Genomic DNA, 19,516 nt, shown 5'->3' on the forward strand with positions numbered 1-19,516 from the left:
ACACTATTATTTTAGTTATACTAATACCAAGATTTTAATTTCTTTTCTTAAATTAATCATCGGTGCGAACGTGCATCCAAATATTGCTCAAGCGTTGCGCCGATGAATAACATATAAAAATTCGTACGTGTAATACCCTAGACAAACGTTGTCCCACCCGTGACAGAGGAATTTCGGATTTTTTGTATAATAAAGCCATAACTGTTTGTAGTTTTTGCTTTTTTTGTGTTCTTGGTTCTTTGTTTTATTATAAGACATCAAGTGCACGCAGAAAAGTTAAATAAATTCGCAGTTTCCGTAAAATATATATGCTCCAAAAGGCAGGTTCTTTTTTTGTCCCACCCGTGAAAGAAGAAATAAATCAGATTTTTTCCATATAAAAGTAGGCTAGAATTTTTTTCGTGTTTGGTAATAACTCATATAATAGTCAATGAGAACTTTATACTTAAATTAAACAATAAAGAAAATTCTTTCTGTACAAGTGTCCAACCCGTGATGGTGGAATTGCCCTCCTTCTTTTTGTCAGAATATTTCGAGCGTGGTATCAAAGCAAATTTTTCCACAAAGGTTCTGATAGTTGCTCTTACTTAATTGGAGCCTTCTAAATTCAATGGCGTCCTCAGTTTTGCCCCATTGGTTCCACTTTTCGAGATAGCGGTACTTGAAACTTTGCTTAAATTTTTAATATTTTATAAAAACACTCCCTCAGTTTTGAAGATATTTTACTAAAATTTTGACATAACTATTTTTTAATATTACCTTAAATACTCCATAAAATCATCGAAATCGGTTCACTATATAGCTCGGGAGGGGTTTAGTAGCGCTCCCAACTATTTCGGGCTATTCCGTCCAAAGGGGTGGCCCGATCAAAAGAAAACTATACACACTTGTAGTCAAAGGTGTACGCATTATTTTAACACCCACTTTTGTAATTTTTGGTCACTATTTATTTACAAATTTGGTTTGAAATACGCCCTTTTTTGTAAAATTCGGAAATTAGCGTATATTTATAACTCCTAGTCTCCTTAAAGCAGCCACTTCTACACCTTTGTTTTTGTATTCCTCTTCACTTTACTCTTTACTCGATTAGTTATAACTTTCTTTACGACTTTAATATCAACCAGTTAATCACAATTCATTAAATAAAAACACCTTCAAAATCACGCGTCTGACTTTGGTTGCATATGCAAATTAAATGGCGGAGTTCAGCTGTCAAACTCCAAAATGTGCAAAAGAATGAGAGACAAAAGAAGATAGGATATAACCCAGTCAGCATTAAAAATATACAAAGGTGTTCTCTGCAAAAGGTGTTCAGCCCCTTTTCTTCGCAAAACAGAAAGAAGAATTCTACTGCCTGAGGATTATAATCCCTAAGTGCGGCCGAAGGCCGCCTACGCAGAAAGGTGTTCTCTGCAAAAGTGTTCAGCCCCCCTCCTTTGGCAACATAGAAACGAGAATTCTACTGCCTGAGGGTTATAATTCCTAAGTGCGGCCGAAGGCCGCCTACGCAGAAAGTTGTTCTCTGCAAAAAGTGTTCAGCCCCCCTTCTTTGGCAACACAGAAAGAGAATTCTACTTTGTGAGGGTTATAATCCCTAAGTGCGGCCGAAGGCCGCCTACGTAGAAAGGAATTCTACGCAAAAATACATTTGTTAAAAGAACATTTTTTTACAAAGACTTGTTATACCCGAGCTCACTTGTGCACAAGGGTATATTAATTTTGTTCACATAACGGTTGTTTGTAACAGCCAAAACGAATCGAGATAGATATAGACAAAGGTATACATAAATGATCAGGATGAAAAAAGAAATCGATTAAGCCATGTCTGTCCGCCCGTCCGTCTGTCCGTCTGTCCGTCCGTCCGTGTACACGATAACTCGAGCAAAAATTGAGATATCTCAATGAAATTTGGTATGTAGGTTTCCGGTAGGTTGGTATTGAAAATGGGCGAAATCGGACTGTAACCACGCCCACTTCCCATATAACGGTAATTTCCAGAAATACGAAAACTGCGATATTTTAGTAACTACTGAAGATTATTTACTCAAAATTGATATTTGCAACAATTTTTAGACGAAAAATAATATTATAAATTTTTTGAAAATGGGCGTAGCCCACTTATGGTTACATGTGTATATCTTGGCAACCGCTGCACCGATTTCATCCAAACTTGGCACGGTTGTTGGGCTTGGTACAGCATACGAAATGGCCGAAAATTTTTGAAATCGGACAATAACCACGCCCACAGTCCATATAAGGGTAGTTTAGCGAAATACGGAATCTTCGATAAATCAGTAAATATTAAAGCTAATTTATTCAAAATTGACGCTTGCAACAATTTTTTACCAAGAAATACGTTTATCTTAAAATTTTGGAAAATGGGCGTGGCACCGCCCACTTATGATCACATATATGTATCTCGGTAACCGTTCCACCAATTTGTACCAAACTCGGTATGGTTATAGTGCTTGCCACATAAAAGTAAAACGTTGAAAATTATTTAAATCGGACTAAAATTGAGGCCGCTTTTCATATAACGGTAAATTTCAGAACTGCTTGAAACTTCAAAATTTCGAAATTTAAGAACTCTAATTGACTTAAAATTGATACGCCCCAGCTTAGCATGTAGCGGTAGCTTTCGGAAAGGTGGAAAACATATATTTAATACTTGCGCCGGGTGTTTAATGTTCGGCTCCGCCCGAACTTAGACTTTCTTACTTGTTAATTAACATTTTTATTCTTTATTCAAAATCCCCCGATATCTAATTTGGCATAATTTCTTTTATTAAAAAATCCCACGGTTTCTGTTAGTTGGGTCACTTCCTCTGCTCAGTTTGCCTAGAAAATTCCGTTTTTCCTCCTTTTTCAAACGGTGCCCTAGGGGTCTGTGGGTGGAGCCGAAGGGGGGGTACGCCTTTTTAGAAAGCGGGGACTGTCCCCTTTCTAGTGGGCGGGGTCTGTGGGAGTTATGTAAACAATAGTTAAAATTTAATCGAGTTCCGTTATTTCGAAAACCGGAGCCAATCTGGTAAAACGGGGGATGCCATTGAATTTAGAACGTCCCAATTAATTGGTTCTAACAAAGAACGTAAATGTCTGCAAATAAACAAAAAGAGCTGCGGCCATGTTTTTTTCATTTCATTTTATTATTTCTATCATCGATCATTTTTTCTCAACGTTTTTTATCGCCGCGAAACCATATGTGCGGCGAATTCATTTACGAAAATGGATGTCAAAACGGACGCGAACTCCTCATCTCAACCTTGCAGACCTCGCTCGCTGACTTTAGCGAGTTGTCGCTTCTTATACATTTACGTTCTTTGGCTCAAATTTCAAAATCTTTGCTCAAAATTTACAACTTGTACAGTGTAATGTGAGCATAAACTATTTTTTGGTTTTCTATTTCAGCGATCTAAATGGTTATTCCTCGCCTAACTTGATGAAAATGAATTACACTTGTATTTATGGATTTGTTAAGAGATTACGAATAGAATCATATAAAAAGCATAGGCGTGCACACAACTCAATAAATTTAACTTTTTGTTTTGAAAGTGTACCTGTTTTTTGGAGTTGCCCATATGAGTACGTGAAATTCCTTCTATTTTCTGTTACGATTTTTTTTTATAGGAAGAAAGCCACTAATCAGCTGTTGATAAACATAAGCCGTCATCGATTCGCCAACAGTTAGCGAGTGGCGAAACGAACGAACTCAATGAGGTACAACCAAACTCGCTATCTTCTATCCGTGCTAGCTAACTTGGTTGTTGCTTTCACATGCAAAATTCTTCTTTAAGCGACCGGAACTCAAACATAGCGAGCGAAAAGTGGCGAATCGATGACGGCTATAGTTAACCAGACTAACAAAAGAAAACTGAAAAGGACTTTCAAAGTTGATAAAATTACCGAGCACCAACTAGCAGTTTACCAAAACTACCAAAATTGGTGTGGAGACCCTTAATGTAACATTAGCAATTATTAACTGATAGATAATTTTGACTGAACAAGTTCCCTCTCCTACTTTTCTATCTCTTTCAAATCAATGTTAGCAGTGCAAATTAACGATTCGGTCACAATTCCAGAACAAATTAATATGACTACATAAAACCACGGTTGTAGAAAAAAACTAGACAAATGCATGGTTGTATTTTGGGTTACGTTTTCCTGTAATAAATTTTTTACACACATACATATGTAACTTAGTGGAAAACCTAAAATAAAAAATCATCAAAACGTCATTGCGCTACAAAAAAAAACGTCAAAATGGCGACGAAATCGTCAATTCGGCAACGCTGCATGTGGGATCGTGTAAACGCCGCCAATAAGAACGATGCAATTAAATTTTTGATTTAAACCGTTTAACTCTTCATAGCCCACAAATTATTTTATATCATAGTTGCGTTTTGTCGCCTACCAACATTGTTTCTGTTTATTTCTGCCTTTTTCCACGCACTTCTTAGAGACACAAACCTGAAAGATAACAAAGCTAATGTAATAAAAGCTAATAATAACTGTTATTGTAGTTAAGTTGAGTGAATCGCTTCATAGACAAGCGTGCTAAGCTTGTATAAAAGCTTTCTAAATATTTCATAAGGTCAAGCTCGACGAAAACAAAGCCCTCAGGAAGAGCTTTCCTTAAGTCACGACCAAAACACATCTAGCGGGGGGTGCTTTTTAAAGCTTGCTGTAAGTTTTATGTCAACGTGCACAAACTGCATGACTCCTTTAAGGTGCTCGTAAACGATAGGAGCAACCAGTGTTGCCAACTTTTAATTTTCAAAAAGCACCAAAAACTAGGAAAAAAAGCGTTTTATCACACTAAAACCACCAACTTTTTTTGAATCAAAAGATGCTTTTTTCATAACAGTATATATTTAACAAAAGCAAAAAATTAACAATATTTACAACAATACATACATAAATCAATACACAAAATTTTTCGCTCATAACGATTGAATAGCCTCTACACATGCTATGATGACTCATACTTACGACGTAATATCGAAGTACAGCGCATTAAAACTGGTATATCTCGAGAAAGAAAAATCGAATCGCAACAAATGAAAATGATGCCATAAGTAGAAATGAGCAAAAAATTTGATGTTTTCATTATATAACCTCAAATATCGCCAAAAAGTTCAGAAAAAAAAACACTAAAAAGGGCACTAGGCACTAAATAATTTTTTTTTGGGCGTTTTAATTTTCAAAAAGCACTAAATCTAGTGCTTAAAGCACCAAGTTGGCAACTATGGGAGCAACTCTCATGACAGTTCCGCCATGTTGGTGTAAGAAATCTCATGGGTTTAAGCGCACATTGATTTTCACTGGTATTTTGTTTTTAAGAGAATTTTTTCGGTAAGAAAATTCTCATTCGTTCTCATGGCTATTTACACGAGGAGCTCTCACGCGGTCATGTTTAAGAGTAAAATATGTAATAATACGTTCTTTCCCGTACGCAACGCGGGATCCCCAAACAGCCCAGAAATCATTCCTGTATTCAGAAAATGGGTAATATAGAGCGAAAATTGAAACGTGCCCGAAACAGCCCGGACTTTTTCTCCGGGTAAAAATGGATAAAGTATCAACTTTCATATCAGCTGTTTTGTATTTGCATGTATTTTAAATCTTTACAAACTTTTTTATTAGTACCTGCAATCAAATTTGTGAAACCAAAATTCAATTTTCAAGTATTTGCATTTAAGTGTTGATAACAAAAACCACTTGAAGAAGTTATTTCTCGTGTTTTTTTATATTCGTAATTTTAAATTATTTAATAAAATCAATTGGTAGTGTTCACTATTGTGTGTTTTGATTAATAGCACTGGGGAATTGGTCATAGGCTCCTTCATACACGTACGATGCAACAAGATTTTATCTTTTAAGCTGATGGCAGATAAAACCATGATAAAAACATAGCAAGGTAGAACCGTTCTCTCAATTTGTCGGCCATGATTTTTTTTTGAAGTTTACCAACATTTTAAAATCATATAAAAGTGAAAATAAAAAATTGAAATGGTTCGAAATTGTTGTTGCTTCTCAGCCAGCAAAATCATCGTAAACAAGCTCGTAATTGGATATTTTCTCGAAGAAAAACCGGATTAAAAATCGTTTATGATAGCCGTTTACGACTCTTTTTCGAGCACTTTTTCGCTTTAAATTGTGCATCGCCTACGAACAGTCGTAAACGGATCGAAAAAGCATTCGTATGCGAATATTTTTACGTCCGTTTTTTTAATTGTAAACGAGTCTCGTAAACGACTAATTTACGTTAAAAAAGCGTTTTTCTACACTGCTTTATCTACCGTTTTTGAATGCTAAAAATTAAGGCAATTAATTAATTCAAATTATTGTAGTTCTTTTATTGAATGGAATTATAATTAATAAATATTTATAGTGCCGGATCAAAGTATTGGCACAGAGAATTTTTCGCAATGTATACAAAGTTTTTTACTTGAATTTCTTTTCGCACATTATTTTTTTTAAATACAGTTAGTATGAAGATCTACTTTCAAATCAGATTTTTGAGAAAAATTCTAAGTATGCAGTTTTAAATCCCATTATATTTTAGTATAACATAGTGCAAGCTTGAAGTTGCCAGAAAACCGCGTTGATTTTTGGCAATTTTTTCACGCAGTTTCTTCCATGCAAATTATGTGCGACATTTTTTTTTTGTATGGAAGAAACTGCGTATAAGAAATTGTCAAAAAACAAAGAGGTTCTCTAGCTATTCAAGCGTGCACTTTATTATACTAAAATTAAATGAGCTATAAAACTGCATACTTAAAATATTTCTAAAAAATCTGATTTGAAAGTAGAACTTCATACTAACTATATTTTTATAAAAAACAATTAGAGAAGAAATCAGAATAAAAAACTTTGCATTCATGGCGAAAAATTCTCTGTGCCAATAAATATTAACAAACTATCTATTAACAAATTAACAATTAAATAAGAGGGGTTTAATATATATTATAAAGTTGCTGAATTTATTTTTTATCTTGTTTGCCGATAGGCTGCCAATTTTTTTTGCCGGTCGTGTGCATATTGGAAGTGCTTCTTTGATACGGAAATAAAAACTTCTTCGTGGGAGTTAAATTTTTGACGAAAAGCACCTAAGAAAATAAAGTGAAAGATTAAACTCCATTGGAAACCGGAAAATTTAATTAAGTAAAAAGTGGTAATAAATAATATTATGATCCGTACTTCTTATTGCCGCAGTCGTTGCCAAGCCAATAGCGCTGCTTTTGGTACCAGTTCCCTTCCACGAGAAAAGTTTTGCTACCTCATCTGTAATAATTTTTTTTTAATGGATCATTTATTGACGCTAGTACGGATAAGGCTTCGGATTTCGCACGCCTTTTTAATTGAGAAGCCATATTATCAATAAAACATTAAGTTCAATAACTGCAAAGACCTAATAAACTAGCAAATTAAAAAAAAATAAATAACTATAAACTTACGAGATAGGGGAATTAAACGTTTAAATCCTTTAGTGTTACTCCGCGCAGCCTGTGAAAGAATTGCAAAACTCGTTAAATTAATTTGTATTTTGGAATTACATATGTAGTAGCTACTTACAAGAAGTTTAATTATAAAAGAAAGTGGTAGATCGTCCTTGGCGTTTGCACCAGTCTGCCAATAAATCACATACTTAATAATTTTCTTAAATTGAATATTTAACAAACTACTTATAAAATATTGTGATTGAAGAAAAATTGTCAACAAAACTAAAATTTTTTCTTGTGCTGACAAATTACTACAAGCCTCTTTCTATTATATTTTTTTTGTTTTATGGTTTACGAGCTTTTCTCTAACTATTTGGCGATACGAGAATCCCTCGTAAAACATAATGTTCGTAAAATGTACGTTTTCTTGCTGGCTGGGTTGAGATTGAAAATGAAAATGTGTGTGTGAGTTTGTGAGTAAATTTAAAAATTAAATTGTTTGGTTATCATGGATAAAACTTTGTAGCTTTGCGTGACATTTATAACTTTGCCAGCGAAGCGCCACACGCAAAAGGTATGCCACAATGAACGCCAAGAAAACAATTTTGTACTGCAGTTTTACTCGTCAAAATTGCTGTGGATTTTATATATTTTGCTTTAAAAATATAAGCAATGAAATTAAATTTTATGTTTCTACATGAAAACTCGAATTTGGACGAAACAAAATAAATATTAAACCGGTTGATTGTCAAAGCGCGCAAAAAGTTGGGAGTTGGCCCTCTTTGCGGTTAGCGTTGCAGCTTCAACTATCTATGTGGCGTGCTTTGTAGATTTTCATCTTATCTGTCAAAGCGAATCTGTCACGTAAAGCGAAGCAAAAGTTTTATGTGGCATCAGCTTTAACCGACATACTTTATGCATTGTTGACGCTATTTCCATTTGAATTAGGAAATAGCATCATTTAATTTATTTCCAAATTTTTGTTGACCTTATTTCGCTTTTGAAATGGTAATAATGTCAATTGACTTTATTTCGCACCAGTATGGGTAATAGCGTCAATTGACTTTATTTCCGTTGATCTTGTCACCTGTCTCCTTGTAATTATGTTAACAAAAATAAATTTTGTTATTTAGAATTAAATTTACAAAATGAATGTGTTAGTCTAAGAGCCAGTGAACGGAAGACTGCATGTAATTTACCAAAGCTGAATTTTTGTTCAGTCTACTTGGAAGGGAGACTAACTAAGTCCGGAAACGGTCCATACGGCGTCACGCAGGTTGCAAAAGTAGAAAACTTAGACCAACTTCGAAAGTATTTTAAAAAAGTCTTCCAGTTAAGTATTTTAACATTTATTGTTATTTTTATTCGAATATAATAATGGCTGACTATTATGGCAGTTTTGAGATCATGGCAGATACTATTGAATGTAAAAAAAACATCAAAAGTGTTTTAACAAATCTGAAGTTTTATTATTTTACGCATTATAGTATTTGAAGCCTGTATTTATCAGGGCAAACATTCTGTCCGGTAATAACATCCCGACAGACAGCGAAAACTAACCTATAGCCCGAGCACACGTACACATATGTACACTAGACCGAAAATTTGCAAATTTTAAAGCTTAGACTAACAGGCCAATTAGCTGAGGCAATGTGTTCACACACACGTCAGCTGCGCAATTAGCTGGATTACCTACAATGATGGATAAGTTGGTACAATTGTACCTTTATTTAGTTTGAAAGTACATTCGGTACAAAACACAGTTTTAGGTACATTTGGAACGTAGCCATATAACTTCTCAGGAAATCAGTTCTTATTTTTATTGATATTTCAATGCATTTTCTGGTGCGAGCAACTGGTCTAATAGCTTACCTCGTTCGTGAAGGAGCATACAAATGATACAAAAGGGTGGTCAAAGTAACGCAACTGTAGTTGATTTCGACAGATAGAAGGAAAATATTTCTTTTTAAAACGTCGGATCGAAGAACTGGGAGGAAAGTGATTCACCTTTTCAACATCATAGTTTTGTCTCGCGCTGCTCGAAGATATTCTTTTCATAGCCAAAATTTGTTTAATGTGAGTACAGAAGTTTATATGGTATCGATGGGAATTGTTATCCTCCTATTTGCTTTATATAGAAAAATACATATTTACTTTTTAGGTACATTTATCTACTTTTAGGTAAAGTTTTCCTTAAATTATGTACAATTTTATAATTCAGTTTTCCACCCCTGATGTCATATCAGCTGTAAAAGTGGACCAGAAAGAGACAGCTGATTGTTCTTTGTTCAATAACCTAACTGTTCAGAATAATAGCGATTACGCCAAGTTCGAACACTGTTGTTTGCTTGATTGCTTTCAAGTGATCTTTATTGAATTAATGATTACGTTTTTATACAAACTAAATGCTTACGTAGCTAAATAATAAGGGCATAAAAACTTTAGATCGTAAGCAAAATTATTGTAAAGGCTTTATTCCTACGTTTTGGTTTACATAAGCATAATTAATGCAAATGCTTTATTCCCACGTTTTTGTTGACATAAGCATATTCCACATTTTGCGTCTATTAAGCAATGCGTGCATTAATCAACAATGTCTTATATGTAACTTGACACATGCCGAATTATTTGGCTATAAGAATACACTAAAAGGCATAAAGTGCAAGCTACGCATAAAAGAATGCAAGCGAAAATTAATACCCTGTAGAATAAAGCCGATGCAATATTAATATGTCGACTTTTCTTATTTAATAACATCCTCCCCCCGGTGAGCGCAGCTCGAATTCCTTAGCAGGTTCTGTCCTAAATGTTTATCGTAAAGTCCAAACTTCCATGAGAATGTCGAGGCGCAGGTGTGGGTTTTTCATTTTGACCGGATGTGGTCGCAGTCGTGGATGCGTGCAATGTTTCCTGTTTGGCTGTTTTAAATTTTCTTTTGACTAGCATGAACACCAAAAGGCACAAAACTGTAACCAAGACAGTGTACCAACTGTTATGTGGTGCGCATTTTGTGCTTCAAGTTTGTTTGGGAGTTCTAATATGCGTTGATTGGCCAATGATGATTGTAACGACGTGAGGTTTTGTATTTGAGTTATGTATTTCTCATCATCCCGTGATTGAAGAAGAGGCTTTATATGTTCTGCTGCTGCTACCTCGGAAATTTCTCCCAGGCTAGTGTAGGACGAGCAAAGACTCGTCGATATCAACTGATCTGCTTGAACTGATATAAAATTATGTTTGAGTATGCAGTCTGGTTGGAGTGATAACAGTCCTGATCCTTTTAGAATCACCTGAATGATTTCTTTTCCACATACTGCGGTTGCACGAGATGAAACTGACGTGGCATAAATCCATTGATTTTTATGCTGTAGTGATATCCATGCAACATCGTTTGGTGTTTTTCGCAGTTGACAACTTGACTGGGTGTTGTTGTTGAATAAATTTACTTCACATGCGCATTTAGATGAACCGTGACTATAACGAATTTGAATTTTAGAACAGATGTAATTTCCATTTTTAATATCCACACAAGATTGAAATTTGGAGACACTCAGCGGGAAATATTGACCGAGAGCTGTGTTTATTGCCAAAACTGCAGCACACGGACTTATTTCAATCATAGTCCCATTAGTCCAAGTAGGAATTGGTAGCAGATTGAATAAGTCATATCGAGCATGCTCTACCAGAGGCAATGTGATGCTGAATACAACATGCTTTTCTGTAAGTCCTCCCTTAACCGTCATGAGTTGGTATAGCTGAAGTAAATCTTCTTGGTTTACAGGCAGTTCCAATGGTGCTGATAAGTGAAGTTTAATTTTGTTTACTTCGTCTTGCAATTGGCTGGGCGTCGGCAGAAGAGGTCTTATTTTTCCGTGATGAGTATCTATTAGAACGGCTAATATTGCAGATTGCATTCTTTGCAAATTGGCTGCCACAAGTGTGAGTTGGATGGATAACGAGGAAAAGATTCGAAATAATTTTTCTTGGTATATCTCATGCGTGTCGTTGCTGATCCTCTGGAATATTTGACTCACTTGTTGGTCAATGATGTCGAACTTCCTCTTGACCGCTTTTTGATCTTGTTTCAAAATGTTGATGGTTGAGTCCACAATGGATGTTTGATTTCTGATCAGGTGCAGCAGATGTAGTTCATTTTACTTACCGTGTGTGATTGTTTTGGACATTTGTTCTGCATATTCTGCGTCCAGGACTCCAAACAAAGAATAAGCGATATTTCCAACTGCATCAATGGCACCTCGTTTACGCCGATTAGATTTTACTATTGCGTAATCTAGCTGCAACTCTTTTTCAGTCTGTTCAAGATGTGCTACCAGAGAAAGACATGAGCTTTTTTGTGTGTTTTCTTGACATAAATAGTGCAGGGCCCTTGTGCCATTCGACAGCGCTGCTAGTTCTACCAAAAATCCTTCCATGTCATAGTAGATTATTAGGTTCCTATCAGTGGTTAATATGGATGATGAGCCTATTCCTTCAAAATGAATGCCAAGCCTTGATCCAAATCGCTTATTTTGAAATTCAGCACCTAAAGCCAGTGGTAAGATGAGTAGGGTAATCAGAAGTGTAGCAAGTCCTTGGTGTAAGGACTTGATGGAATTTTGTCTTCCTCAAGCAGGTTGTTGGTTGATTGTCGTTCTGTGGCATCATTTGTTTCCTTGGGCAAGGGTGCAAGCCGATGAATGGGCCTCTTGCAAGTGCCACTAGCAGTTTTTACATCAGCCACTCTCACTACACCGTCGTTTCCTTCATATACATTGACGATTCTTCCTAATGGCCACTGCAGTACCGGTGTGTTGTCTTTTTTGATGATCACCATGTCACCTACGTTGATGTTGTTGTGTTGTGTCTGCCACTTATTTCGCACCTGAAGGTCCGATAAATATTCGCGGGACCACCGATTCCAAAACTCGCGTTTGAGGTGAGAAACAAGTTTCAATCTTGTTAATAAATTTGTTTGCTGTGGCCTACACGTTGGATCAACTTGGGCATTAAGGAGTTCTCCTATGAGGAAGTGGCCTGGAGTTAAAGCTGTTAGATCGTTAGGATTGTCGGACATTGGGCTCATTGGTCTGGAATTTAGGATTCCTTCCACCTCGATGATTACCGTGTCCAATTCTTCATACGTTAAGGACGCTGTCGAGGTGCTTCTTATTAGTAGATTCTTAGCTGATTTTACCGCTGCTTCCCATAAACCGCCAAAATGTAGAGTCCTAGGAGGTATAAAATGAAATGTTATTCCATTTCCGCTGCACTGCTTTACTATTGATTCTCGTGATGAATTTCCATAAACAACGTCAGTGAGTTCAGAAAGCGGGTTTTTCGCGCCTACAAAATTGGTTGCGTTGTCACAATATAAATTTTGACAATGTCCTCTTCGGCTTATAAATCGTTTCAAGGCACCGATAAATGCATCCGTCGTTAAGTCGCTGACTAATTCCAAATGCACTGCCTTTGTGGCAAAACAGAAAAATACCGCTACATAGGCCTTTTGTGGTTTCTTTCCCCTTATCATGAAGTGAACCCAAAATGGCCCGCAGAAGTCCACGCCTGAGTTGATGAATGGTCTTGCTGGAGTTACTATTGTTGAAGGCAAGTTCCCCATAATTTGACTCATTAGTTTTGGCTTAGCTTTGGTGCATCTTACACAGTTGAGCACAATTGATCGTGTCAGCAATTTTCCCTTTATAGGCCAAAATCTTTGCCTTGTATAAGCTAAGAGCGCTTGAGGTCCACAATGACGGTTTTCTTTATGGATCATTTGTACTAATAATTTGGCGAGGGAATTGTTATGTGGAATTAGCATAGGGTGTTTGGCATCGTATGCAACTTCTGATGCTTGTAGACGCCCTCCAACTCGGATGATACCATTATTGCCCAGAAACGGTGACAGGCTGCGGAAAGAACTGTTTTTGCGAACTTCGTTGTATTTGTTAAGGTGCTGAAGCTCTTCCTCAAAGTCCGATTGCTGCAATGTACGAACGATTACCACAAGCGCTTTTTCCAATTCGTGTACGGTCAAGGGAATGTCTGACTCCCGCGATTGGTTTCTGGCCGGGTTGATAAATCTCAGCATGTAGCCTGTCACTCTTTGTAATGTTTTGAAAGAGCCATTGTTTCGAATGCTATAAAGTACTCTTCCTTCATGTACAGTGGTTGCAACAGCGACTGATGTCACCCCTTTCCGTTCCATGTTGATACCTTCGTCGATTACTGATAATGCCTTGGAATACTTTGAAGGCCAAGTGTCTTCTTTACCAAGCAAGATGGTTGGCCCATAAAACCACATATTGCAGGTTTCTAGTCTCCCGGCGGCAGTCCTCGTGCTAGAATGTCAGCTGGGTTGTCTTTTGAGCTTATATGCCGGCATTGTTCAGCGGTAGTGTGCTCATGAATAACAGCTATACGGTTTGCCACAAATGTTTGGTATGATGCTGAGGATGAGTTAATTCATGCCAACACGATTTGTGAATCAGTCCAAAAGTATGTAGCCACATCGTCTAGCTTAAGGTCTGATTTGACCCTTGTAGTAAGTTGAGTACCCAGTACTGATGTACAGAGCTCAAGCCGAGGAATAGTTTGCAGTTTCAAGGGTGCCACACGAGATTTTGCACAGAGCAGCCTCACTTGTACTCGTCCCTCATCCAGCTCGGATCTAATGTAAATCGCAGCACCATATGCCTTTTCTGATGCGTCGGAGAAGACATGAATTTGAATTTTTGCTGGGATGTATCCTTCAAACACGTGCCGTGAAACTTGCATGTTGTCCAATTTTTGCAAATCATTTCGAAATGTTGTCCATCTCTCATTCAAATCGGCTGGTAATGCTTCATCCCATGTCAGCTTCAGTTGCCAGAGATCTTGAATAAACATTTTTGCCATGACTACAATTGGTGCTAGTATCCCCAACGGATCGAAGAGCCTTGCAAGATCGGCGCTGACTGAGCGTTTAGTTGCAAGACTGCAGCTTCCTAGGCGTACCTTTACGCAGAATCGATCCATCTTAGGCATCCATGTTAACCCCAACGTTTTAATACTTTGATTGATGTCATTGTCAAAGTCTATGTCAACTTCTTGTTCCTCCATGCTAACATTTTGCAGTAATTGTGAGTGATTGGCGCACCATTTTCTTAGGTTAAGACCACGTTGTTTTAAGGTGTGTATCAGTTGCTGTTGGATTTCCATCGTCGTGGTTAAGCTGTCTGACCCACCAATTCCGTCATCTACATAAAAATTGTCCTGTAGAAACTGAGCACCAAGAGGATATTGTAATGCATTTTCTTTTGCAATTTTCTGCAAACATTTAGGTGCTAAATATGGAGCAGATCTTGTCCCATGTGTGATTGTATTTAGCTGATAATGCTTTATTGGTAGGCTTGAATCCTCTCGCCAGATGATAAGTTGGAATTTGCGTTCGTCCGGTTGAATGAGCATCTGTCGATACATTTTTTCTACATCTGTGGTGAAGACGAACCTGGGCAAACGGAAGCGAAGTAAAATGGTGAAAAGCTCGCTCTGAACAGTGGGTCCGGTATACATGAGGTCGTTCAAAGACATGCCAGTGGACGATTTTGCTGATGCGTCGAATACCACACGTAATTTTGTAGTGCGGCTTTCGGGTCTCACAATGCAATGGTGAGGAATGAAGTACCTAGGTTTGCTGATGGAATCAATATCCACTCGCGTCATGTGCCCCAAGTTCTCATATTCCTCCATAAATTGTACATATTGATTCTTTGTCTGGAGCGATTTTGCCAGTCGACGTTCTAAGGCCAGGAATCGATTATACGCCATCCCATAGGATTCCCCTAAGGCCTCCGGATTTTCATGAAATGGTAGCCTTACCATGAATCTCCCATTTTAATTGATGAGTGTATGTTGTGCGAAATGAGCTTCGCACTGTTTTTCTGCTACGGAATGTTGTTTTCTTACAGTTGCAACATCAAGTTCCCATAATCTAGCAATGGCTGCATCTAAGTTGATGTCATCGTTGGTACAGATTCCACATATTGCATTTGAGATGTAGTTGCCACCAACTTTTCCCGCGATGATCCATCCCAGCACTGTATTTTGCAGAATGGGTAGGTCATCTGACAGTTTTATTTGCCCTGCTGCCATCAGTTGATTGTAGAATTCCGCCCCCAACAATATATCAATTTTGTCACGGCGATTGAATGATGGATCGGCTAACATGATGTTCTCAGGAATTTGCCATTCGTCGATCTAGATTTCTTGCGACGGCTGCGGGGATATAATCTGAGGCAATGCCTCTAGCCGCGTTGTAAAGTTGTTGATCCGAGACTGTAGCGCCACATTGACTCGATGCTGTATCTTAGTGCTCCTTGACTCGATGCCACTAATGGAGATTGGTGATGGTTTAGTTGAGATGCCAAGACGTTTAACCAATCGTTCAGTCACAAAATTAACTTGTGAGTCTGAATTGAGAATTGCCCGACACTGCACTTCTGTTCCCATTCCTCTAACTTTCACCATGGCAGTACTGAGTAGTACATATGTGTTTGACTTTGTGTGCTTTGCGGTGGTAAGTGACGCTGCTTCGTCTTTTGATGGCGTGGATTTGGTCCTGGATGGTGTAGTACTTTGCGATTCGTTGCCTTGTGTTGGAGTGGCTACTGATGTAATGTCTTTGCTCACATCCCTTTTTGAATCCTCGAAATGTAACAGCGTGTTATGTTTATTTGTTGCATTCCAGACAGTTTCTTAATAGACAATTTTTAGAACCATGCCCCGGTTTTAGGCAATTGTGGCAATATTTCTGCCCTTGTATGAACTGAAAGCGTGCCGATGGAGACTGTTGTAAAAATTCCTTGCAAGAAAATAATGGATGTTTTCCTTTTTTGCACATGCTGCAAGTGTCATTTCTATGACCTTTGGATGTGACTGAAGTGCACACCTTTGCAGTTGCGCTTGTAGATTTGTCTTTGACACCCATCGCTTCCATGGATTGAAAGTGTTTCTCCAGAAATTGCAGGAATTCCTTGAGTGTTTGTACCTCCCGTGGCTTTGATAATGATTGTTCGTACCGCAAACGAGTCGGTTGATCCAGTTTCTTTAGTAGAAGGGGGAGCAGAAGTGGATCCCATGTTTATGTGTCTATCTGCAAATTTTGCAATGCTAATAGACATTCTTGTGTTGTGTCATGCAGTTTTTTTGACATTGTCCATTGATGTGCTTCCAGGTGTAGTAGTTAGCTCATGTACTAACTTGCTCACCAGCAAGCGTTTGTTGTTGTAACGCTCCAGAAGCATGAACCAAGCTGCATAAAAATTCTCTCCTGTTGATGCGAAATGTTTAATTAGATTTCCAGCCTCCCCCACTGAGTGAGTTTTCAAGTACCACATTTTCTGAACTTTTGAAAGAGGTTGATTTATTACCAGTTGCGAGAATAGGTCATGAAATCCTTGCCATTTTAAATAGGTGCCATCGAATTTTGGAATTATTATCTTCGGCAATGAAATGGATTGTAGTTTAATCGGAAGTAGGTTTGAAGATTGCTCAGTATGGGAGTCACTATTAGCTGCTTGCAAAGTACTCCATACCTTTTCCTCAAGTGAAATGAAGTTATCGACCTTGAAGTCCTGCTCGGTTGGGTTGTCGAACATCTCATATATCCTGAAGTGAATGTCTTCTATATTTTCCCACAGTTTATTAATTGTTGGAACACATTGTGGTGAAACGTTGTCGTTCAGTAACCGTCGCAACGAGGCCATCATTACCCCTTGTCTGCGAACTAGTTTAGTGTACTCGTTGGAAGCTGCATGTTTGGTTCCAGTATCATGCCGTGCTTCTGTGTTGACTTTTGAAGCTGAAGCATCATGTTGGTACGTACTTCCTTCATCAGTTGTTAAGCGCAATTCTCTCGTCGGGGTTTGAGCCAATTGGAGCACTGCGGACTCGAAAATCTCCTTGTACTAATTTACAATTTCCATTATATTGTTATAGTAGTCCTTTGTAAAGTAGTCGTGATCCAGCTGGGGGTTTTCAAGCAGTCGAAGTTTGTTGTCAGTTGTTTCAAACTTCGACCACTCGCTGTCCAGTCTTCTCAATCGCTCTTCGTAATAGCTGATTGACTGCTTCCTGGATTGCTGGTCCTTTTTAAAGTTTCGGACAATTGATTCGATATTGCCGCCCGTTTCTCTTTGTTGTCTGGCCAAAACCTCGAAACGATCCATTTTTCTTCTTTTAGATTAGTTTTGTGGCTCCTCAAACTGCTGCACTGGCCTTTTTTAAGCTGTTCGCCAATTTCGAACACTGTTGTTTGCTTGATTGCTTTCAAGTGATCTTTATTGAATTAATGATTACGTTTTTATGCAAACTAAATGCTTACGTAGCTAAATGGTTGGTTGCTTGGTTGTAGTGCTACCTAAGCTATCGCTCAGGAAACAATTAGCGCATAAAAGCGCCATTTTGGTGCACTTCTCGTGGACAATGATATTTTATTATGCCGTAGCCTACCTGTCAGAACATTCCAGCGGTTCAGTCAAACCATTTAGAACCGCTTATAAATTTGTATAAGTCGCCTATTGTAGCACTAGATAGATCCGTTAACTGCTCCACTATGTGTTTCCCGAAAGATTTATGTCTTAAGTGAACCAGGCCTGGGCATTCACACAGGAAATGAAATACTGTTTCTTCGCTGCCATCCAAGCCGCAGCTGCGGCATATTCTGTTGTATGGAAGACCTATTCTACATGCATGTTTTCCTAGCGGCCAGTGACCGGTGATAGTCGATACAATTCTAAATACTTCTACTCTTGACCTACTTAGCAGTTCTGCTGTTCTTTCCCTGCTGAAGTCAGGCCAAAGATCTCGTGCTATCTTGCAAGTTTGAATCTTTGACCACCTCCTCCTTGCCAGTTTCAGAAGATGCAAGTGGATTTCTGTTTGTATTCGTCTGAGGGGATAACCCAGTATCACCGCTACAGATTCATCCAAACAAGCTCCCGCCCTGGCCAGTTCGTCTGCTCTCTCGTTGCCTTCTATGTTCCTATGGCCGGGAACCCAGACAAGAGAGATGGACATTGACTGAGACGCTGAGCGTAACTCCATCTTGCATTCCTTGACTAGCTTGGACTTGGTTACAGTGGATGATATAGCCAGGAGTGCTGCCTGGCTATCCGAGTAAATAACCGCTCTTTCTTTCCTAGTAGCGCTATTCCTTAGTATCCTACAGGCTTCACAAATGCCCAGAACTTCAGCTTGAAATATGCTAGCATGGTTTTCCAACCGGAGGGACCTATTGACACCAAGCTCCTCGGAATATACCCCTGTCCCTACACCGCAGTCCATCTTGGACCCGTCAGTGTAGATACAGATGGCTTCCCTATCGGCAGCTTGGCCCCTTTTCCATTCCATTCTGGATGGAAACCATACTTGTACATTCAAGCCAAAATCGAGGGTTGATACCATATAGTCCGTGGTTTTATTTCCTATCGAAGTGAGGCCTAAGATTGAGCTATGCCCAAAGGTTCTCGATCCCCACAGCCCCGACTCTCTGAGTCTTAATGCTGAGTACATCGCGGCTTCCTTTAGGCATAGATCAATGGGCATCATATTGAGGATTACATTCAGTGCTTCTGAAGGGCAGGATTTCAGTGCCCCAGTTGTCCCCGAGCATGCCGCTCTTTGTAAGCTATTTAGTTTGCTGACATTGTATTGTTTGTCTAAGGCAGGCCACCACACTAGGGCGCCGTAGGTTAGGATCGGCCTTATGATAGCGGTGTACATCCACATCACAAGTTTCGGTTTTAAACCCCAGTTTCTATTGAAGATCCGTTTACAAGTATAATAAGCGATGTTAGCCCTCTTTTTACGTTTCTCAACGTTAATTTTCCAGTTTAGTTTGGTGTCTAGAATTACTCCCAGATATTTTGCGTTGGACGATAGGGGGATTGTCTTCCCGCCTATGGATGGAAGTCTAAACAGTAACAACTCAGTTTTGTCTGGATTTACGTTAAGGCCACTGCCTTTAGCCCACGTGTGTAGTCTACCCAGCGCTTTTCCTAGAATTTCACTTACAGTAGAGAGAAAAGGTCCTG

At 38.4% G+C, this 19,516-nt stretch overlaps 2 protein-coding genes across 2 annotated transcripts; both read right to left on the reverse strand.

Moving 5' to 3' along the window:
* Positions 1-12,015: 12,015 nt before the first annotated feature.
* On the reverse strand, positions 12,016-13,746 carry LOC118738325. The gene has a single exon (XM_036469250.1). The coding sequence runs from the start codon at positions 13,744-13,746 to the stop codon at positions 12,016-12,018; it is 1,731 nt and encodes a 576-aa protein (XP_036325143.1).
* Positions 13,747-13,907: 161 nt separating this feature from the next.
* On the reverse strand, positions 13,908-15,251 carry LOC118738326. The gene has a single exon (XM_036469251.1). The coding sequence runs from the start codon at positions 15,249-15,251 to the stop codon at positions 13,908-13,910; it is 1,344 nt and encodes a 447-aa protein (XP_036325144.1).
* Between the last annotated feature and the right edge of the window lie 4,265 nt (positions 15,252-19,516).

This window comes from Rhagoletis pomonella, unplaced genomic scaffold, assembly GCF_013731165.1.
Source record: "Rhagoletis pomonella isolate Grant_MI unplaced genomic scaffold, Rhpom_1.0 Rhpom_scaffold_00004, whole genome shotgun sequence".
Classification (NCBI taxonomy): Eukaryota; Metazoa; Arthropoda; class Insecta; order Diptera; family Tephritidae; genus Rhagoletis; species Rhagoletis pomonella.

What these genes read in the sequence shown, in the direction of transcription:
- LOC118738325 (XM_036469250.1), bottom strand. Translation starts at nt 13,746, where the DNA reads ATGTGGTTTTATGGGCCAACCATCTTGCTTGGTAAAGAAGACACTTGG.
- LOC118738326 (XM_036469251.1), bottom strand. Translation starts at nt 15,251, where the DNA reads ATGGCGTATAATCGATTCCTGGCCTTAGAACGTCGACTGGCAAAATCG.